The sequence below is a fragment of the Echinococcus granulosus genome, assembly GCF_000524195.1.
Source record: "Echinococcus granulosus chromosome Unknown EG_S00004, whole genome shotgun sequence".
Classification (NCBI taxonomy): domain Eukaryota; kingdom Metazoa; phylum Platyhelminthes; class Cestoda; order Cyclophyllidea; family Taeniidae; genus Echinococcus; species Echinococcus granulosus.
In genome coordinates, this window is record NW_020170384.1 from 2458578 (window position 1) to 2479122 (window position 20545).

A 20545-nucleotide genomic window follows, 5' to 3' on the forward strand; every position below is an offset into this window, starting at 1 on the left:
CCACTTTTGGACTTTGAATTAGCTCCCTTGTACCTCGCTGGGTGGGCCGGCCTTTTGGGCCATGCCAATAGCCCAGACACCTTCTCCGTGCTGAATATATGTATTCTGCACGAGTTTCGTGTCTTCTTTTGTCTTCAGGGAGTCTCGGGACGCTACATAAGAGCTGCAATTTAAAACCAACTGCATCGACGATTTTTGATGGTCCCAGTAATCTGGTTTCGAACACAAGGTGTGCTGTGAGAGAAGCTAGGTTTGGGTATGATGTGGAAAAAATGAGGCCAAAGAGGTCACTTTAAGAATAACACAGTAAACCGTATCTACAGTTGCGTAGAAATTGATATCTATGGGTAATAAATGCGTAAACTAAAGTGATTTCTAGAAGGATTTTTATAGTTTATACAAGCTTCATTAAAATAAGTAAGGGGAGTTTTACTTACACCAAAATCCAAAAAACAAAAATAAGTTAGTTCGCAACTGCTATTGAACCGTGTTTCCATACTGATGTCATAAGACTTCACCAAGTAATGTTTGTGCCTCATTACTAGGAAAAATGGCCGTGTGACACCCTTTTTCGGGTGGAAACGTGAGTTAGAACATGAACAAAACCACCACAGGATATTATGTCAAAGTGTGCAAAAAACACTGTGCAATTGGAAAGTATTAAAGCGGAAAAGATTATCAGAATACTACAGGAGTAGACAGTGGGGTATTAGGCGCGATTTGATCTGCATTTATCTAAATTAATATTGACGCAACGAGTCGCTTTTGATTAGCGCGTGGCCGGCACGATAACACGGAGTGTTGCGCACGAGAGCGAAAGGCCTTAATCGCGAGCAGATTTGATGTGCTTAGAATAAGAAGTACAATGGTCTTATTCTTCTTTTTGTGACTACGTATTGCTTTGATCCCTTATCGTGAACGATTCCTTGATATGCGACCAATTGTCTCAATGAGTAAATTTAGCTTGTTAAAATACCAGATATTTGGAGTGAGTATGTCAGAGTTTAAATTAATCGAATAATTATTTTCTAAGAATTAAGACAGGAGTAGGCAATTGTGCCAAATTTTATAAGAGTGTAGACAAAACTTCTGCTTCTCTACCATACTGATCGGGTTAGCCTGAAGTAAGAGTTTTGAAGAGTCAATAAAAAAGTTTTAATAAAACCACCTTCTCGTCACTTGGTTTACCTAAAATGCCATATAAAAGGGGCCTTGAGGCTGATAATGGAGGATTTACCAAAGGTCGTATACTAACTGCGCTTGGTGTGCTTAACAATACAATGCCAGATGCATAAGTTCTTCTAAGGTATTATTTAAAGGGATAGTTCCTTCTCCAAGTTAGCCTTCTTAAATAGCCAAAGAATTCTAATGTAAAAATTGGAATTTAAGGGGCTTTTTTCATGACCTAATTCTAGATTGATACCTACTAGGTGAATAGCAAAACGCCATTCTTTGAATTAAGCAGTTATAGCTTATGGAAACGGTGTTTATTATCTCATTTAAAACACCATCGACACGTATCAGCGAGCCTTAAAGTGTACATGTTCAAGTTGTTTACTGGAGTTAGTTGCCAATGTGTCCTCACGAGGTTTGCTGAATTCAGCAAAGCAGAGTAGACAATTATGATTAACATTGTAAATATGACAAAGCCCGAATACACTGGGCCAGGAGCATTGGCTGCCATAAGAGGAGTGTAGGAAGTAGGAAGGTGCTTTTAATTACTGTCTTGCAGTGTTACTTTAGCACTTGAGCCCTCCTTGAGGACGCAATGGGACATGGTGTCGGCAGACCAGCAGCACAGCTGGTACAACCAGCATTCATAGTTGCCAGTGCGTATGCTAAATAGCAGGACGCCAACAAGTGGCCAGTAAGTTGTTGCGGTTAAACATAGTGACCCCTTGATTAGAGTGGGTCGTCTGAAAAGCCGATACGATGGTGATAATGGTGAGGAAATTTGCTCTAGCATAGGTAAAATGTCTACTAAGTCGCTTATTAGATACTGGGACTCAACTACATTAAAGCGATGCAAAGAAGTTGACTTTTGACACTCCTCCTGATTTCACCGCTTGGATTATGGCAAACGATGCAGCGAGGCCATGGTCAGAGGAGTCATAGTCGTCTGTAGAAGAACTCCATGGTTTTTTAAAGTATCAAGTTAAAAAGTTAAATAAAGACCTCTCGTCGTGAAAAGATAAAAATATTCAAAATAGTGGGTCATGAGGTCTCTGAATGGCAAAAGAAGAATGGTTGAACGAATGAAATAGGTCTGTGTGGCTACTTTAAGTCGAGCATTTATTTCATTTTTCGCACTAAGGCAAAAGGTGCGAAGAAATCAGACTTCAGTGGAATGTAGACAATGACCGCATCTGTAATGCAATTTGTAGAGAAGGAATTCAACATGGAAATCCATCGAAATCTTTAAGACACATTACAACCTCCAGAATTGCATACTTGCCTTCCTTGATGAAAAATTGCTGCATTAAGTAATCGAAAGGAAATCGACGCAATTCCTCAATGAACTTGGTGCAACTAGTAGAACTAATTATAATGCGACTCTTTACGTACCTTTGAAAGCGTAGGCATGTGTCAGTCTGCTAGTGTTCTCATAAGATGTTGATCGAATATGATGGAGATGATTTGAGCTTGCATGCTAGTACAATTGGGTTAAAATCAGTTTCAAAGTAGCGGAAGTTTCTCGTAAATTAGTTGCATAACAATAAGAAAAGTTGCACTAGGCGGCATCAGAGTTGGTTTTAGTGGTTTAAATATGTAGCCCTGGTGATGGAGCACCCAAAGGCATTTACATCGTGCTCAGAAGCATCCACTTTCCCTACCAAGAGTAAAGGAGTACGCGGATTCTTTGACATGCTATCCTCGCATTAATGGGCTAAGAATAAAATTTGGTGATGATTAACTCGGTGGATCCAACATTTGGCCTGTACCTGCCCTACTTGTTTCCCAAATGCACTAACAGATGGTAGGAAGTTCCGAAGGCCATAAATTTGGCCCCTACTTCGTTGTGCTTTTGGCTTAAGATAAGACTTAGTATATCTATTCTATTCTTAAGCAGGTATTATACTGGAAGTTATCCTCATTTAATCCACACACTTTCCACCCTGCACTTCCAAGGCACGTACCACTTCACCAGAGTAAAACCACGCTTGCATCATTACTGGGAGTTGTTGGAGACCAAACAACACTCATGGATGAGAGCGGTCTGCTCCTTCAACAGAAAGAATCAGAACCAGCGAATAAGTCGGAAGAAAGTCCTGTTTTTACAAGGCAATACGAAGCTCTACACTGTAACCATCGTAACCACATATATTTCCCCTGTGATACTTTTAAAGTCATGAATATAACCTTTTTTGGCACCAGGTTATCATTAGATAATCAAACGACTATTTAAACCCACTGTAGACAATTGAAAAATAAAAATAACTTGAAAGTGGCAGTGGCCAGGGCCAAAGGTTTTAATTCTAGAGAAGAAACAGAAAGTTTGGCAAAAGTGGAATCCACAAACTTTTGTCACGTTCGAAAAGGACTATAGATTGTGAAGGTAATACAATCAACAAGCGGTCAATTAAAAGATACATTTCGGAAACCTTTGAACACCAGACTACCTTGTGGTGGCAGAAGCTGGAGAGCAACTACTGGAGGAGCAGCAAGGATGACACTTAAGGGGAGAGGAAAATCATGCAACAGAACGCCAGGCCTAAGTCAAAGCCTTAAATACACAGACTTTTCCAACCAGCAAGGAATCGGTCCTTACGTTAGTACCGGGGCTCCTGTCAATCTGTCAGTCAGTCTTCCAGCACATTTATTATAGTGTAGCATTCGCGTGGAGAAGTCGACGATCGTTTGGACGCCGCAGTTCATATGGTACTTTATATATGGAGTTAGCCTAATTTATGTATTGGCGCAGCTTACTCATTAAAAGTACAAAAATAGCGAGAGAATGTTATTCGTTCGCTGAAGATCGTAAGATGTGAATATTTTGTGGATTTTTCGGGCAACGTCAAGTTCTACCCTTCAAAACAATGCTTCAGGATATTCTCTTTATTTATAGGCATTCTGGCGCGATTGTGATGCAGGTCACGCCTACTCCCCTAGTGTAAACGAGTGTCGAAAGCATGGACATTAGCACCACGACGATGTCATTTGTTTCAATTCAAAGAGGCTAGACCCCGAAAGCTGAGATAATGGGAGATTTTGGTCCCTTTTTCGGTTGGGAGCCAATGGAGCAAAAGTAGGAAACCACTTAAGATGGTGAATTTTGATAAGTTTAAATAAAATTGTTGAAAATAAAGAAGTGCAGACATCATGTCGTTTCCTCCTTGTTGCGGGTTGCAACTAAGTATTCTCAAACTTTTGAGACTGTGGTACTGACTAACTGCACCCTATCCCAAATATCAACAATAAACTCGAGCCAACTTTAGGTGTGATTAGATTAAACAAGTTATTAATGGTCCTAAAGCAAATAATATGGCACAAAAGAGGTTTGAGCAGCAGGCAATGGAGGGGATTAGGTAAGGGGTGAAAATCCTGATTTATTATCTGATTGAAGTAAATCTAACAAATGGACCAATTCTACATCAAATTTTATCAGTTGTCCTTATGTAATACTTCGACTGTTTGTTTAACTTTTCGGTTTGGTTACGCAAGCGCCAAAAGGCACGGGTATTGTTCTTCCGTCGGGTGGCATTGCCTCTGGACCATGCCCGTAGCTTGCTCAGCCCTTCTGTACGTCGACAATACATGTTCCGCCTGAGCATTGTCCTCTTTAATCTTGAAGGAGGTCTCAAAGTGCTACACTCAAGTGTTAGGGGCGAAATGTTAGAAAACTTTAACAACGATGATTTGCCCTCCAATTATGCGGGCAGTGTTTCGAGGTCACGCTGAGGCGTTAAGGATGATCAACTTTTAACAGGACTTAAGGAATGTTAGTAGAATGTTTTTTGTCAATTTTGATGCTCTGCAGGTCCCGTGTCGAATTTGAAGTTACTTCCCCTAAGAAATATTATTCATCCAAATTACTTTTCTATGTGACTATTGTCAGGATCTGCTGCATGGAGGACAGCACGAACTTTTGTCAAGAGATTTTATGCATAATACCAAGGGGTCGGAAATAATCTGTGGAATTGGCATGAATAAAAGTTTCAGTAATATTGGCTTGTCAGGTGTACTCAACCTCTAATGCCATTTTATTGCCTTGGTGCAGTAGTTTCATACTGACCATGTAATCACAAAATGTCATTGTAAAAGGCAAGTAAACGCCAGTAGACAGCCTGGAAATATGACTTATTTGCTCTGATAAACATGGTGGATCTTATTGCCACTGGTTTCTAAACGTGAATCCTCGACAGAAAGCGACTTAGGAACCCACTGGGCGGACTTATAAATGGGCATGGGACATGTCAGCGTAAATTTGGAGAATGTGGATCTGTCAACCTACCCATCGAATATCCTCGCAGTGTAGGCTTTCCCATGAAATCGAAGTCTTCGTACAGCATTTATTGCGCCTTGTGTTAATGGATTAGTGGTGCTTGTCCACCAACGTCATCCACTAAATGTGGTTAATTTTGCTGTGAAATGCACGAAAGGAAGAAGTTAACTGCAATTTCCTCAGATTTAACTAACTGAATTGCACGCAATATTCATTAGCAGGACGCACTCACCAAAGCTCCAAAAGCAATGGTATCTTTAATTTAACTACACCCACTGTTGAAAGCACGCTCCAACCAGTGGCACAACTTTCAGAGGATATCCTTCGAGCGAGAGTAAGAAATATTAAGTTAAAGTCCATTTCAAATTAAGGTTCAAGTAATTTACTTTCTCAAAAAATGCATTAGCTTATAGTTTTGAGGTAGGAGGAGAGAGGTAGGCAATGGATTTCTTTATACTTGGATAATTTGCTCAACTCTTCATTTTAGTTTCAATGGGACTTAAAGCTCTGTGGTTATATTTCCACTGGGCGGCAAGGCCTCTTCTGGGTCATGCTAGTCGTCCTTAATCCTTCTGTATGTCGAAAATGCATAATCTGCTCTCGCATCGTTTCTTCCTTCGCCCTCAGGAAAGTCTTGAGGCCCCGCATTGATGGCGTTAAAAAGTGAACCTGATTTCTTAATACTAAATAGTAGTGTGCGAGAAGAGGGGCATATGTTGAGGATGGAATAATCTGTGACTACCCTTAATGGAAGGGTTAAAAATGATGTCTACCTTCGGTAGCTACCACAACCCCATGTTCTGCGGGAATCCTATTAACAAATAGAGACAACACTAGCTGAGGACCGTCTGGAAAAGCTTGTTATAACCAAGGGAACACCAGATTCCCCCTTCAGCTTTTACTGGCTGCGTAGAACCCAGGTGGGTGTTGTTGTACAGCATTGAAAAGGTATCAAAGCAGCAAGATGGAATAGACGCGAACCCTTCTCCCACCAAAACTATTTAAAACCCCTTCCTTTATCAAATGACTCTGCTTTTGGATCACCGTTCTTACGGTAAGCGATGGGCATACATGATGGCGGTGCGTTTTCCCTTCCCTCAATGCAGTTTTTAAACAAGATGAAACTCCAGTTCCATCGGAATAGCCAAGAGATAACAATGACGGTGCGTCAAGCATCTTTTCAGTCGCAAGCAAATTCGATGACTATTGGTGTTGGTCCCAGGGAGGTTGACCAAAGGAAGCGTCGGAGACGACGTTCAAAAGGAAAGGGGAGCTGTGCAATTTGTTGATAGTTTATTTAACCCTGTATTTGATTACCCGGTCAATGCAGTCACCGCAGATTGTATTTCTGCTGAGCGACCTAATCTTCAGTTATGTTAATAGCCAAAATCAAGTCTGTATGTCTGCAATGCATCAGCCGCTTAAGTATTATGAATCCGTTGGGATTTGGTGAAGTCTTAGGGCGCCATAGGCATAACAAATGTGGCAAAACTACCGTTTGATAATACATACATCACGTTGTACACTCAAAATCAGAAAGGAGTAAATTTAATTCATCTACTGCCCCATTCCTCTACAGTTCTAAGGGCATAGATGTAGGCGCCGACTCGAATTGAGCAACACTGTAGTAAATTACGTTATTCATTAATCTTTTTTTCTATCCAAAGGTCGGTTAAAGTAAAAGCAAGGGTCAGTTGAAAAAAAAATACAATTTTATGTTGGTCTCTGAAAAAAATGGAGCAACTTTGCCCTCCAACACTTCGTGCATGCTTAATTCCACCAGTTACGCGTCAGTTAAGTGGTTATGACTCTTGAGCTTTGTGCCCTGGTTCATATGACATGGGAGAAAAAACTTCCCCATTGACCAATCCTGTTACGAAAAGAGGGAGAATGCAAAAGTCATGATCATCAAATAAATTTTGTTATAAAAAATATCTTCGAATTTTAACTCCACAAAGTGGCCAGCAGGAAAGCAATTCTCACTGAGCCCAAGAATGTACTAGTGGGGATGCGCTGATACCTGACATCGGACAAGTAGAATTTGAACTTCATCAATGGACAATTCTATTTGCAGCCCCGTTTGAGCCTGCCATTAATCAAGTGTCCGCATTAACGCAATCCGGGCATTTAAGAGGTACCATTAGTTTTCACAATTTGCCAAATGAATCCTCAAGCAACTGCCAATGTTAGAGTGGGCGCCTGTTTACGAAGCCGGTAAAGATGAATGGCCTGTGTTGAGTTAGTCGAACGTCTCGGACACCGAGAGATCCTATCCAAAAGTAACGCCTACAGACTGATTCCGCTTCGTCAATGCAGTAAAAGAGGATGTTTTGGCCAAGTAACCCACAAAATAAAACTGACACGGCATCCGAAGTTCACATGATGGCAAATGTACTTGAATAGTCGCCCCATCGAAGTGCTGGTTAGTGGCATGTCTGATAATTTGGAAACCGTTGTCATCCTCAATTTGAGATAAAGAGATTGTTTGATTAAGCTAATAGCTTTAAAGTGGAACCCGATACAAATAAGTGGATTTTATTTGATCTGGACTTAAAGTATGGCGAGGGTGCGTTTTAGCTTTTACGCCTTATTATTTAAAGACACAAAATATCGCCTAGACGTTTCTCCATGAGACGAAGGTCAACGCAGTTCTGGCCCTACTATACAAATAGATATTAAAGTCATAAATAAAATGGTTGGGCTTTAAAAGTGGAAAATTCTTAGAAAAGTACGTACTAAGGTAAATTATTGACTAGTTCCCTTTTAAAATGATGGTAGAGTCCTATCATGACGGTGATACACTCTAGCACATGTGTCTTTACGGCAATGCGATGTTACCACCTTCAGCCATCACTGAAGGAGCGATAAGGCATACAAATTGACGTAACAACAACTGCCTTGTCTCCAGCGCTCTCTGTGGCCATTCATCTACTTTGGCTATATTCTGCTATCCCGACGTTTGTTGCGGTGGGCCAGGGAACACCGCGACAGCAGTGAGGATGATGCAATGACTTCGGACCAGAGGTGGAATGCAACCTATTTTATTGGTATTAGTACATGCAGTCGGTTTGTTTGGTATTTCAAAGTATCCTGTCACCTACAAGGCGAAATGTGTTGGAGGAGGAGGAGGAGGGATGTTTTATAAGGTAGTACCACAAACCGAGGATCTCCCACAGAGGGGATTATCATTTCGTTAGCTACCATTCTTGGGAGTATCTGCTTAAAAGTAACAAAATATTAGAAAATATCCTCTTATCATGATGCCTATGTTTGTGACAAATTTGTATTCTACTTTCATCCTATCCTTAAAGCACTTAATGACACTACTACCCAAGTTTGGTGAAAGACCTTTTCGAGACATCAGCAACTGCATTCCTACAACACACATCCAAATTTACCCATTAATTCTAGCTATAGTCACCTTAAATGCTATTCCAGGTCTATTCCCATTCACCTATTTCACTAAATGTCACAAAAACATGCTGATGGCTCGGTGACATTAGGATACAGGAGGTGGGGGGAGAGTCAGTATCACCCTTCCATCCTTATCGGCGGCACACCATCATGCGTAGTGATGCAAGAATAGCAGACTCCTTCAAATGGCTTTTTGTCAAGAGGTTGTCATGCACGCATTCATGTTGTCCCGAGTAAATAGGCAACATCCGCCATTGATGCTTGTGGTGGATACCTGTCACTTTAGTTCACCGCTCACAGTCATAATGCGGGCTCGGCCCATTGGGGATGAAGTGGGGCGTGACTTAGGCGTGTCAGATGGGTAGTGAGTGAAGTGAATGGAGATGCCTTCTGGTGCAATGTCTGCTCAAGATTAAAATGGGGAAGCTAAAACTCATCTCAAACCAAAACACGAAGCACTACTATAAGGCGGAATGAAAAAATTGAGACCAAATTCATGCTCCTTGAGGCTTAATGCGATCTGCTAGTGCATATGGAACACGGGCGGTGCAGGTGTAGACCAAATGGCTGATTTTTCAAGTTTAACATCAATTCGATTTCATCTTTGCACACTTGGGGGAAAAAAGCGTGCTTATGGCAGCCCCTACCCCTTTCCCCCAAGAGAGAAAATGGGATCCATCCGAACACGGTGCAACTCTGTTCTGTCCTGTAATTGTTCCGTTACCGCATAGTCAAACTGCAGTGACTGTTATGAAGTGGATTTGCAAGAAGCTTCTACTGCTCTATTGCCAATTTCAACCGAGTTCGTCTGGCACGCAAACTCGTCATTTGACACTTTATGCTGGTTCAAGGTGGCATGAATTCTTTTCCTATTAGAAACATTTTTTGAGGTCATAAAATTTTAGAATTAATTGATAGATCTGGAAGATTTTATCAGACTTCTGCTGTTAAGGCATGTGGATGCCATCCAACTGCCTAGTACCTTCATTCCGAGTTCATGTAGATATCAACTAATTGTTTTACCAAATAGGTTGTGCGCTACTGTTCTCAATTCCACTTGTAAAAAACGCTTTGTCTCTAGAACCAAAAAAATTGAACATAGTAACCAATAGTTGTACCCTGCCCTCATTTTCCATCCACCCACTTTGCCTAATGTAAGGAGAAAAAGACAATTCCTAGGCGAAGTGGGAGGGGAAAATGGTGGGTGTAGGGGAGACAGTCTCACCTCTCCATTATAACGATAGTCAGTAAGCAGGCAATTCCCTCTCAACCGCGAGAGCTGATTGAGAGTTTATGAGCCTCATTATTAATACATCTGAATAGACGACATTTCCTTGTCTTCCAAGGCTTTCTCTAAGCCGATGATGTCAATTCAAAGAGTCTTCCGTCACCCATAGTAGAGGTGACAGGAATTTCTCAAAGTCCCGACATTCTAGACGTAGACATTAAATTAAGCCATTTAATATTCACTCGAATCTTTTCAACCTCATTACAGTTGGATAAGTTAATATTTGACATAAAATTGACCTCTTAAAATCTGTTCATGGGATGGTCGAGTGTAGCAGCAATATAACTGTATTGTCATTCACTTTAACTTGATTACCTAAGGTCGTCTTTCTTTTGATAGGTTATTTTACAGCCAATTATTGACATACAGTTCCGACGTCGGGTCAGGGCCCTGAAATATCCTGATAAGAAGAAAGAACAGCTCTAGAGTCGCAGATTAAGAGTTATAAGCTTTCGATAGCCAAGCGATTATATTAACCCATGCAGTTTGCTTCCTTCACTTTCTTGAAAGAGGCATCATTTGAACGTGTGTGGCTAATTGGGAAATCATTCGTGGAGTTTTGGAATTCAGTAGTTAGTGCTTGCTGTGTGAATATAGTGGCCATTTCCTCGAAGAAGCAACTTAAAAAAACCGTTGACCCAGGTGAGACTTTTGGTTAATATGTTAAATGACAATGTCCACTGTACAATCCAACGGAGTCTCTCCCCTATTACATCCTGCCATGGGGTAGGAAAGCATTACTTAGGTATCCTCGATGCATATGCTTAGTGTACAACCTTTCTTTACGGAGGTTGCCTTCATTTTATCGCCTCGAGCTATAACTTATTAAGCTGGTGGTCGCAGCCCTTTCAAGCAGTTTAATAACAAGTCACTTTTCCCCGAGACAAACTCAGATAACCCAAACGTATTTTAGATGGTTTCGAAGGTAAATCATTCCCCTCTTTTTAAAAGAATTGTGACCTCTTTTTTACCATCTCTTCCATTTGATCAGCATGCCTTGTCAATGGCATCTCTGAATAGCCAATCTTTGTAGCGGAATGAACCTTCGACTCAACATAACTTTACACCTAATAGCTGTTTTTTTGTGGTTTGAAAATTAGCATCACAAAATGTTTTCCTGCTCAGTAATTGGTGTTAATTCTTCTCTGATTTTAGATCTTTTTCCCTCCTTTCTCGCCTTAGTTACTACTGCTTGAGGTAGCGTTGCCTTCATTAAGGGACAGGGTCTTGTTCACCGTTGCTGGTGCCATTATTTCCGACCTTAGAGAGTGGCTGTTTATTATAACTAAGGGCAATATGATGAGGACGGCTTTGTCCTGTGATTGTTTCCCTGGCCATTGTGGGACAATAAGTTAGCGCCCAGATCGACAAGATCTCTGAGGCGATTGGACGAATTTGGCCAGATTGCTAGCTGATATAAAGAGCTCTCCAAAATAAGATTTCTATCGAGTCCCAAGTCTGTATCCCGAAGGGTATACAGGTAGTAGTCAAATAGGCATTTGCAAGATCCTTTCATCCGCCACCAGCAAGAGGTGGTTTTAAATGTGACGTACATACGCAGTTAGAAATTGGCGCTTTGCAATGTTTTACAGTCATAAAACCTGAAATGATGAAAGAAGTTCAAGAATTTGTGAGAGAAGATGCGTCCATCATATATGGTAATATAACTTACCCGTCCACAGCGGAACTGTCAAATCGACTAGACGGTGTTCGATACTCACTGACTGCTCTGAACACGACGGATTTAGGAAAGTCCAAAACCTCATTTATGCAGCCGAATCCCAAAAGGCCTACGAAGCAACCCATTTCCCCAAATTCTTCATGAGTATCATCACTCTCGACCTCATAAATGGGTTTAACTTCGTTCTAAACTTCCGTTCAGCTGTGGCGAAAATTCACGCCTGGCTGTTAGATCGCTACCAAAAGCATCCAAAGCTGTACAGCCTTTGAGTCTAAAAACAATGCACAGAAGCATTTCAAAAGCTGAAACGTTGCTTTGGGGAACCAAATGTTATTGTCAGCAGCTGCATCAATGAACTGACGGAAAACAGTGACCAGAATGGGAGTCTACTCTTGTTGCAGAGCTTTTCTTACTCCTGACTATTTCGATGATGATATTTTAGATATCATAAACCCAAATGGTCAGAGAATCGATGAAAATCTAATTGAAAAATAAATGACAACAAATTTTACTTGCACACATCAAATGGGATGAGGATGGCGACTACAATAGAGTGACAATTTTGACACTTCATCGTGCCAATAGCTCCAATGCAAAGGCAACAACCTTGAATAATGGCCTTCAGGGCCTTAAGTGTGTTTGGATCCGACTTGTGGTTGAGCTCCACCAGAGCGACTGAGGAGGCCTCATGTCAATGACAAGTTTGACCGGACCTTGTATGCCGAAAGACGTCGGAGCTAGCCCATTTATCAACTCGTCATAACACGGAGCTCTCCAAAGAAGTTTTTCATAACTCAAAGCGATTCTGTGTAATTTTATTGAGGCTCAAGTACTACCCAACGTAAAACTCGCCTTGAGGCTGGATTATTCGTACAATATTTGGCCTTACAAATCCTTCTCCTGTTTAACTGACTCATTTTAAAATTTCGAAACTTATAATTACCTTTATTATTGTGTAATTTTTCGGTGCTATGGCATGAAAATTAGTAATGACATATTGATTAGCATAGAAATCAACGACATCTGGGACGGGATGGAATGATTTGAGCCTCCTTTTGCAAGAAACTCTGGCTCCCAGAGACTTCCCCGAAGACGAAGGAAGACACCATGCTCGGGCATAATCGGCATTACCGGCTTATGGAAGAGAGAGAGGGAGGCAATGGCCTGACCTCCTAGCCATGCCATCCTACCGGTGTACAATGATAGAGTAAACGAGCAACCAGAGCATTACAAAGCACTTCGTTTTTCATTTTATTCTGTCCACAAGATAAAATTCACATTTTGAGAAAGGTCACGGTATGAAGTGATCTTGGTGGACAACACTCCCCGCGACTATTGCGTCACTTTGTAAGCGATTCAATTTTTCGAGCAAAAGCGGCCACTGCAACTGAGTGGGGAACTCGCCTTTTAAAGCTACGCTACTCAAGGCTTAAAAATCTTTCAACAGGTTGCATTTTGCATTTATTTCCTTTCAACCTTAAGCAATTTATTTCCTACTCGATGTGGTGCATTCATTTTTCATGAGCGGATAGAGAATACGTGGCGCATGTTTGAGCCGCGTGGTTTGAGCTCCAAAATCATAACAAAAAAGTAAAGCGGAAAGTGAGTCTTTTTAAAAGTGTTTACAGCCTGTTGCATTTTGTGTAAAGTAATAACCTTTCCATCGCGACCAGATTCGATGACTTTAAATGAACTTTGTCATGTGTGCAGCGGCGACTTCATCGGATCCGGGGAGACAAAATACTAAGTTAACACACCCTGCAATGCCTGAACAGCCCATTTAACTATGCTTTTGACTGCATGGGCACTTAAGTCCCCACAGACTGTAGTTCAGCTGGCCGGTTGGGCCTCCGGACCACGACAGGAGCCTCTCAGCCCTTCTTTAAGTTAGTATTATATTTTCTGTCCTACCAATGTTACTCATGAAGTTGAAAAAGAAGTGGGATGCTTCATCGGTGGTAGTGGCAGGCGGAAACCAAATCCGATTCCAAAAGACAATATCCTTGATTTCTATTGCTGAATACGAAACCATAACGTGACGGTTAAGGATATATGCTGTGGATGGAAGAACAGAACGAATGAAAATGTTCTGCGGAGATGCCCATTGACAAATGAAGCGATATTAGCCCAAAATCAGCTGGTAAGGTTCGTTGAGGAGGTGTCTACTTCGCCTGTTTGAAAGTGGGCGTGAAATATACACGCGGTACCTCCTCCACCGCTGCTTTACCAGCTGGGCAGAACCCAAATAGGTGGATATGGCTGGGCAGCACTGAAGTCAGAACAGGAATGCTTGGAGGAATAGACAGGAATCCTTACCCCTACCAGACCATTTTACACACCCTCCATTACTAAATGACGATGCTTTGAGGCAATGATTAGCACATCTCCCCTTCCTCCAATACGGTTCCCAACCGAGGTGAAACTCCGGGTGCAGCAGAACCGCCATCGCTCTCAGGTATCCTACCAGTTGTACACGAATTCGGTGACTGCGGTGATTGTTTTGTGGGCCTTTTTGCTTTAAAGCACCGACCACATTGTGATGGCCGATGTGGAAGCTTCAAAATTTGTTTGTTTACCTCTTTGTTTGGTTATGAGGGCAATTGAGTCTCAGCATGTTGTATTTTTGCTAGCCAGCATGTTAGTGTCCCCTCAGTAGTACATTTTCAGCCATACTACTAGGACTTCAAACCACTTCAGAAAAGTCTCGGAACTCAAAACCAGTGGCCTCCCAGCCCTCCTGTTCTTTATGCTACCTTGGCTTATTATAGCTTTGGAGAAGGGTCAGGACAATGAAAAGTGATTTTGTAATCGAGTTTGCTATTAACGATGCAAATCAATTCTTTTTTGTTAAAACTTGTCAGAAAAACTTTAAAGCAGCAATTTAACAAAGAATCAGCCATGGCTTGGCAAATTCTATGCAAGGCTAACTGTTAGATGTGGAACACCTAAATATGCCCCAACTTTAAAAAGGTTATACAAATACTTAAATTGGTAGAAATTACTCACTTGAATATTTGTAGCCAATCTAATGGCCCACGAGCATAAACGAAAAGGTGGAGATACAGATCAGCTGCCCCAAGAGGTCTCGTAATGTGAATCGTTTTCCTAGCACTTGCATAATTTATTTTGGTATTAAAGGACACACAAGGGACAGCGAATAGAACCTTTTGTAGTTTGTGGGTGAATGTATTTGGGTAAAAACCAATCCTTAAGGGACTCTCATACTTGGATTTGAATTGCTCTCGAGGGTAGGCAGTTGTTTATGAATGGAATGAATGCTTATCGGCATCTTCTTAGGGAGTGAATGATCAGATATGGCGATTTGTCTCGAGTATTCTGAGCACAACCACTAATCCAGTTTCACTTCCTTGAACACACTTTTGTTCACTTTGCCATTTTCATAAATTCTCAAGCATTAGAGGAGGAACAACAGTGGCCTGCCAATAGAGCTGCTCTACTGTATAATCTTCAGCTATTCCCAAATGCGGTGGACTTCAAGAAATTAGCACAGACCTTAGTTGTTCGTGGGATTCCTTGAAATATCGACGAGGTCTGAGTGGGAAAGGAAAAGGAGACGTGGAATCTTAGTGGAGCACGATGAGGGTTAGATGCAGCAGCATCTTGGATGTGCTTGTTGAATTGACGCAAAAATTTCATCTGGGATCAAATTAGTGGAACAAGCTTCAAAACAAAGGAGAACTTCGCCACCCTCAAATAGTTTGGACTGGGATAAATCCACAGAGGATTCTCATAATTGGAATCAAATTGCCCTTGAGAGTAAGCAGCTGCTATAAAAAGGAGGAATTAGTGCTTACCCACGGGAGGTTTTAAAATTGCTGAACCGAAGTCGAGGAGACTTGCTAGTAGAGGCGTGGCTAGCAGTGCGCGTAGCTGCCGAGTTGCATAGCACCTGTCATCTCCCATTGTAAGCATCAAAGACTGTGGCTCGGGGGCTGTGGAGAATCAATCACGAAGAGGTCCCAACCGCTGTAGTTTAGTTAAGTTGCAGTCATAATATAGCTTGCTACTATCAGTCGTTTATCCCTTAATTCCTCAAATTCCTTCGAACCTTAGTAATTTTTGTACTATGGATTGTTGTGGACCAAATGGACAACGGAAGGCAAGTTCCTCCTTTTTATACCAATAAAATGATTTGTCAACAAAAAATGAGTCTTTTCTTTTAAATATAGCTTCACGAAGATGATCTCATAAGATGGACGGCGTGTGGTATACTTTTTGATGGACCCACGATTACCGAGTTTGAGTGAAGCAGTAACGTTTTGGACCTTAGCTTCTTTTCCCCAAAAGTAACTGACATACCGGTTGTACGAGCAACTCGTTTTTCAAGTGGTTTGCTACGTGCAATGGTACCCCCGTAGTTCGGCCACGAGATTATCATAAATGCCTTATGCATCGGCATCGTAGCAGACGGTTCTCCACGGACGTTCGGAAAGCAACGATCACATCAATCTTGATGACATTGAAACAAGCCCAGCATACTGGTGGAATTTTGTATCTGATGTCCGGTAGCCAATACAGCACATAGAATAACAATAATACGGAGCTATGCAGCCGCTTTCTGACTACCCTTCTGAGGAAGTACTAATAGTACGCTTTCGGGTAAAAGTTTGCTACCCTTATACAGGTCTAGGCTGAAACAATGGAACACTGTATATTACTACTGATATCACCAAAGCTTTGAGCGCTTTAATCGCCTTGGTACTGGAGCCAACACGTGAATGAAAATGGTAGAGCATTTGCCAGTTTATCTAAATAGAAAAGTATTTCTGTTAGACTAAAGAAAGCCTGCGAATTGACTAAAGTTAGATGTGTCTCCTTCAAGTTCTTGTAAAATTAGTCAAAACCGCACGACATCTGCTGCACTTCGGTAGTTCTTCGGTCCCTAGTATGCGGAGGGGTGAGTTATGCATTAATTTTATTGCCAAAGGTAGCTACTCAAACACGCATAAGCCCACAAGAGTACGAACTTCAGTTGGATTTGTGCATTTTATGATAATGGAATGCACAAATGACTCCCTACGAGTAGTTTAAGTGAGCTGGAAATGCGTCCAAGAGTTAGGCGCATGACTAAGCTGTCATGGTGTTGGTGACACCGAGAGGTCGAGTCCCCTGTTGACAACTTGTCCATAGTTCACCAGAGGTCAGGATAGTAGGCTAGTCTGATTGTCATACTAAAGAGAAACACAAAACATCATCCCACTTCATATGGTAATGCCATCAAGAGTTAGCTTAACCTAACAGCTCCTGCGGCTTAATGAAAACTAGGTTGACAGGCATAAGGACTCTTGGTCTTGGAGACGGGGCTGATTTTTGTATTTCACTCTTCACCTTGACTTAGACAATTCGACCCATCCAAAAAGGCGGTTGACTTCCAATAGCAGTGGCCGCATAGCGGATATCGTAATGCAGCACTCTCCACTCCCCAATTCATCACAGGAATTATCAAATAACTAAGTGACGTTTAATGTCAAGATTTGGAAATTTTACCATTTTTATCTAATTACCATCCACATGAGACATGTAATTTAAACAATGTTGATATATCGCTGCAAAGTCGGTTGCCAGCGTTGGAAAGTTCAACTATGGAAGGCTTCCAGCATAAATGACTTGACGCCTATTCCGTAATGGATTGGAAGCAAAATATTCAGACGTGGATGATGTCTTTTTACATCGAAGAGTAGGCAATCACGCAATGCCTGTCAGCCGTATATATTGGGAGACATTCAAAACAAAGATTTGGTGGGGTAAAATCAGATTCAATACCTTTCTGATACAAATTAGGAAATGGAAAAAGCAACTTCATACCGGATGCGTGCTGCCGCATTTTTGAATGCTTCTATTTAGTCCTGATTGAACATGCTCCGTAACCTCTGCACTGAACCGCAAATGTGATAAGCTTACCAATCAGCGCCCATTGGACAAATGGACCACTTGAAGCCCCCATATTGATACATCCTAGGTTTCCCTGTCTTGAGAAGTCGGACATCCGTTCCTACCACCTGCACTGCTCACATGTGTTATATTCTTGACTGCCAAGTAGATTTTCATTTTCACTACTCCTCCTGACGATCGCAGAACAGAACACAAACTGTTTCAACTGCAGTTAAACCAAGCTGAGTCTTTAGTTGCCACGGTTTTTTGTCCAACATCCCGGTTCCCCAGTACACCGTCTCCATTATCTACGTGTTAACAGCCTCCGTGTGTCGCCATGGCAACCACGAAGATTAGATGCATCCATCTCACAACACAACTTACGCACCGGGACTCAAAATATGTGCACAATGGCCCACATATTACAACACTTTTGGGGCTCTTTTGCATACTTTATCTCAGTTTCCGTCCCACTATGCAAACCAAGAAAGAACAGCTTTGCATGTTTTGCCAACGGCCGTGTTTCGTATATTTCAATGGTGAAAAAAAAACGCTGTGCAAATGGAACAGCAGGGGAGATAATAGTGCTTAGTTATGGTGGGAGGGATTTCAAAAACCCTTTTCAAGGTATGAGCCCAGGTTTCTGGTGGACTGGGGCTTTCTGATTGTCGGTGTCACTTCGAATTTTCCTCCGATGGTGGAGACGGATGCCAGGCTTCCTGCAAGGCACACAAACACGCCTAGTCAATCCCCCTGCAGTGACAAGGTATTACGGACAATAAGCAACAGGCGACTTCATGAGCAGATGATACCGATGACAGCCCAACCGGAAAGGCTTCTCACATTTTAACCCGAATTTCACAACACTCCAGTGGTTCTATAACAAAGTTGTTGTAGAGCATGGCAGTTTGCTTGGAGTCACCGTCATGTCACTGCACTCGGTAATTCCATTTAATGAGAGTCCAAGGTAAAATTTGGCTAAACAAAACCAGGAATCGGATCCGTTTAAATATTTATCAATTCGAAGTTACAAATGCAGATTAAATTCCGTACAAACTTTAGTAACAACTATTGCCCTTAGTTGTTCTTTCTGATAGCAATAAAACCGAACGAAGCAATGCCATAAACATCACCAAAAACTTACTCTTGTGAACCGCTAGAGGGATATCTTGATTGCAAAAAAAAGAACACAGCATTTGGCTTTAATTTTGAGTACAATCACGACTTAGATCTGGCAAAAAAAGTGCCCACAAGGCCAAAAGTATGAGAAACAGTGTACTTACGATTCCGAGGTAGCATCGAGGAGACATCGTAGGCTAAAGAAGAAATAAGATTATTCAAATTCTCAAATGGCCAACTTAAGCGTACTGCACGATACCTAATTCTACAATGAGTTGATGCTTAAAACAGCCACCCATTCAACAATGACAGGCTTAAGTGGAGAGTGCAGTGTTCCGTGGAAAATAAAGTTTTACTCCCGCAATTACCGTTTCCAACATCTAGAACCTGCCCTCTTCCCCTACTTTATGGATAAGGACTCAAAACATAGTCATCACACCCTAAGATAGCGTGCTGTCCTCCTGTAATAGAATAAGGCGGCAAAAATTACTCCCACTCGCTCTCCGCAATGACTTCTTTTAACTCTTAGCCAATGGCACGGGTATGCGTCGGTCAATCTGTATAGCGACACTTATTGTGGTCTCCACCATTTTCCTGATGGGTGCGATTGGGCTGGTTGGCTCTACAAACAGAGTTTGTAGCTCAGTTACGAAAGCTGCAGAAGCTTCTTATCAAACGTGTGCAACATTTGGAAGTGTGATTACAGAACGTGACTCTTAAAAGAAATGGTTTTAAGAGAATTTGGTTCTGGTGAAAAACCACTTAAAGATGGATAGATCTGACTCAAAGAGACCTCTTATGTTTACCAATAAGGGATTTTACAAGTGGCTTTCAAAACATTAATTGGGGATCGACGTGGCAAGGGAAAAACTCAATCACATTTGACGTGAATGGCAAAAAAATTCGTCTATAAGTATACCGAGTTGGAAGGAAAAATTGTAAATAGAAGCTGGGTAAATGGATGCCGCTTCCATGTACCAGTAACAAGTGACATAATAGGCTTCAATGACCACTCACTTCGCAGTATTCAAGAAAATGACATTAATGAAAGGTTATTTGCTGACTAGTAATTGGCAATAGCTTTTATGATGCAACGGCAGTTAAAAGGACGTTACTAGTTGTCCCCTGTGAATCCACTCAATACCCCTACCTTCTCCACCCTTCCAAGGAATACACCACTACAACCCGTAAAACTGTGCTTTCCTTACTTAAGTGTGCGGTCAACTGCAGAGGAGATTATTTGCTAGCTGAAGGCTACCCTACACGACGCGATACAATTCGAAGTTACGAGTGGAAAATCTCGTCTCTCGCAATGGTCAGGACTAGTCGGTTGGAAGAGGTGTATTCATCCATAGCAATGTGAGAAATCAACACTCATACCGCAAATCTGGGTGCTGAAAAGATGAGAAGATGATGCCCTACCCTCTACACTCTCCCATCATATTTACTCCAAGTGATGATTATCACATATTTTGGCACTCGCATTGCCACTAGCCAATTTGACAGTTGAAAAATAGGGATGAGACTGAAACGGAGGTGACCAGGTCCAGGTTTATGGTTCCCCAGATAAAACCTATCAAAAATGTAGAATCTGCCATCTTATGTCTTATAAGCAAGCAATCACACATTCCAGTTGTGCTTAGTTCTGTAAAGGAAGTACTATAGGAGGCTTCCTGCAATTGTCTGCTTCTTATCATAAACAACTAAA

The 20545-nt window shown here is 41.6% G+C and overlaps 2 protein-coding genes across 2 annotated transcripts in view; both read right to left on the bottom strand. All coding sequences in view use genetic code 11, as the record gives it.

Moving 5' to 3' along the window:
- Positions 1-3576: 3576 nt before the first annotated feature.
- EGR_01227 (hypothetical protein) lies at positions 3577-11951 on the bottom strand (the record flags this gene model as incomplete). The annotated part of the gene is made up of 2 exons (XM_024490476.1): positions 3577-3673; positions 11818-11951. The coding sequence occupies 2 exons, from the start codon at positions 11949-11951 to the stop codon at positions 3577-3579; spliced, it is 231 nt and encodes a 76-aa protein (XP_024355295.1).
- Positions 11952-18327: 6376 nt separating this feature from the next.
- Positions 18328-20545, bottom strand: part of EGR_01228 (hypothetical protein) — a gene marked incomplete at both ends in the record, with an annotated part of 27960 nt that continues 25742 nt past the window's right edge. Inside the window, 2 exons of the mRNA XM_024490477.1 lie at positions 18328-18437; positions 19002-19034. Of these exons, the coding sequence (XP_024355296.1) occupies positions 18328-18437; positions 19002-19034 (143 nt within the window). The remainder of the gene's footprint in view (positions 18438-19001; positions 19035-20545) is intronic.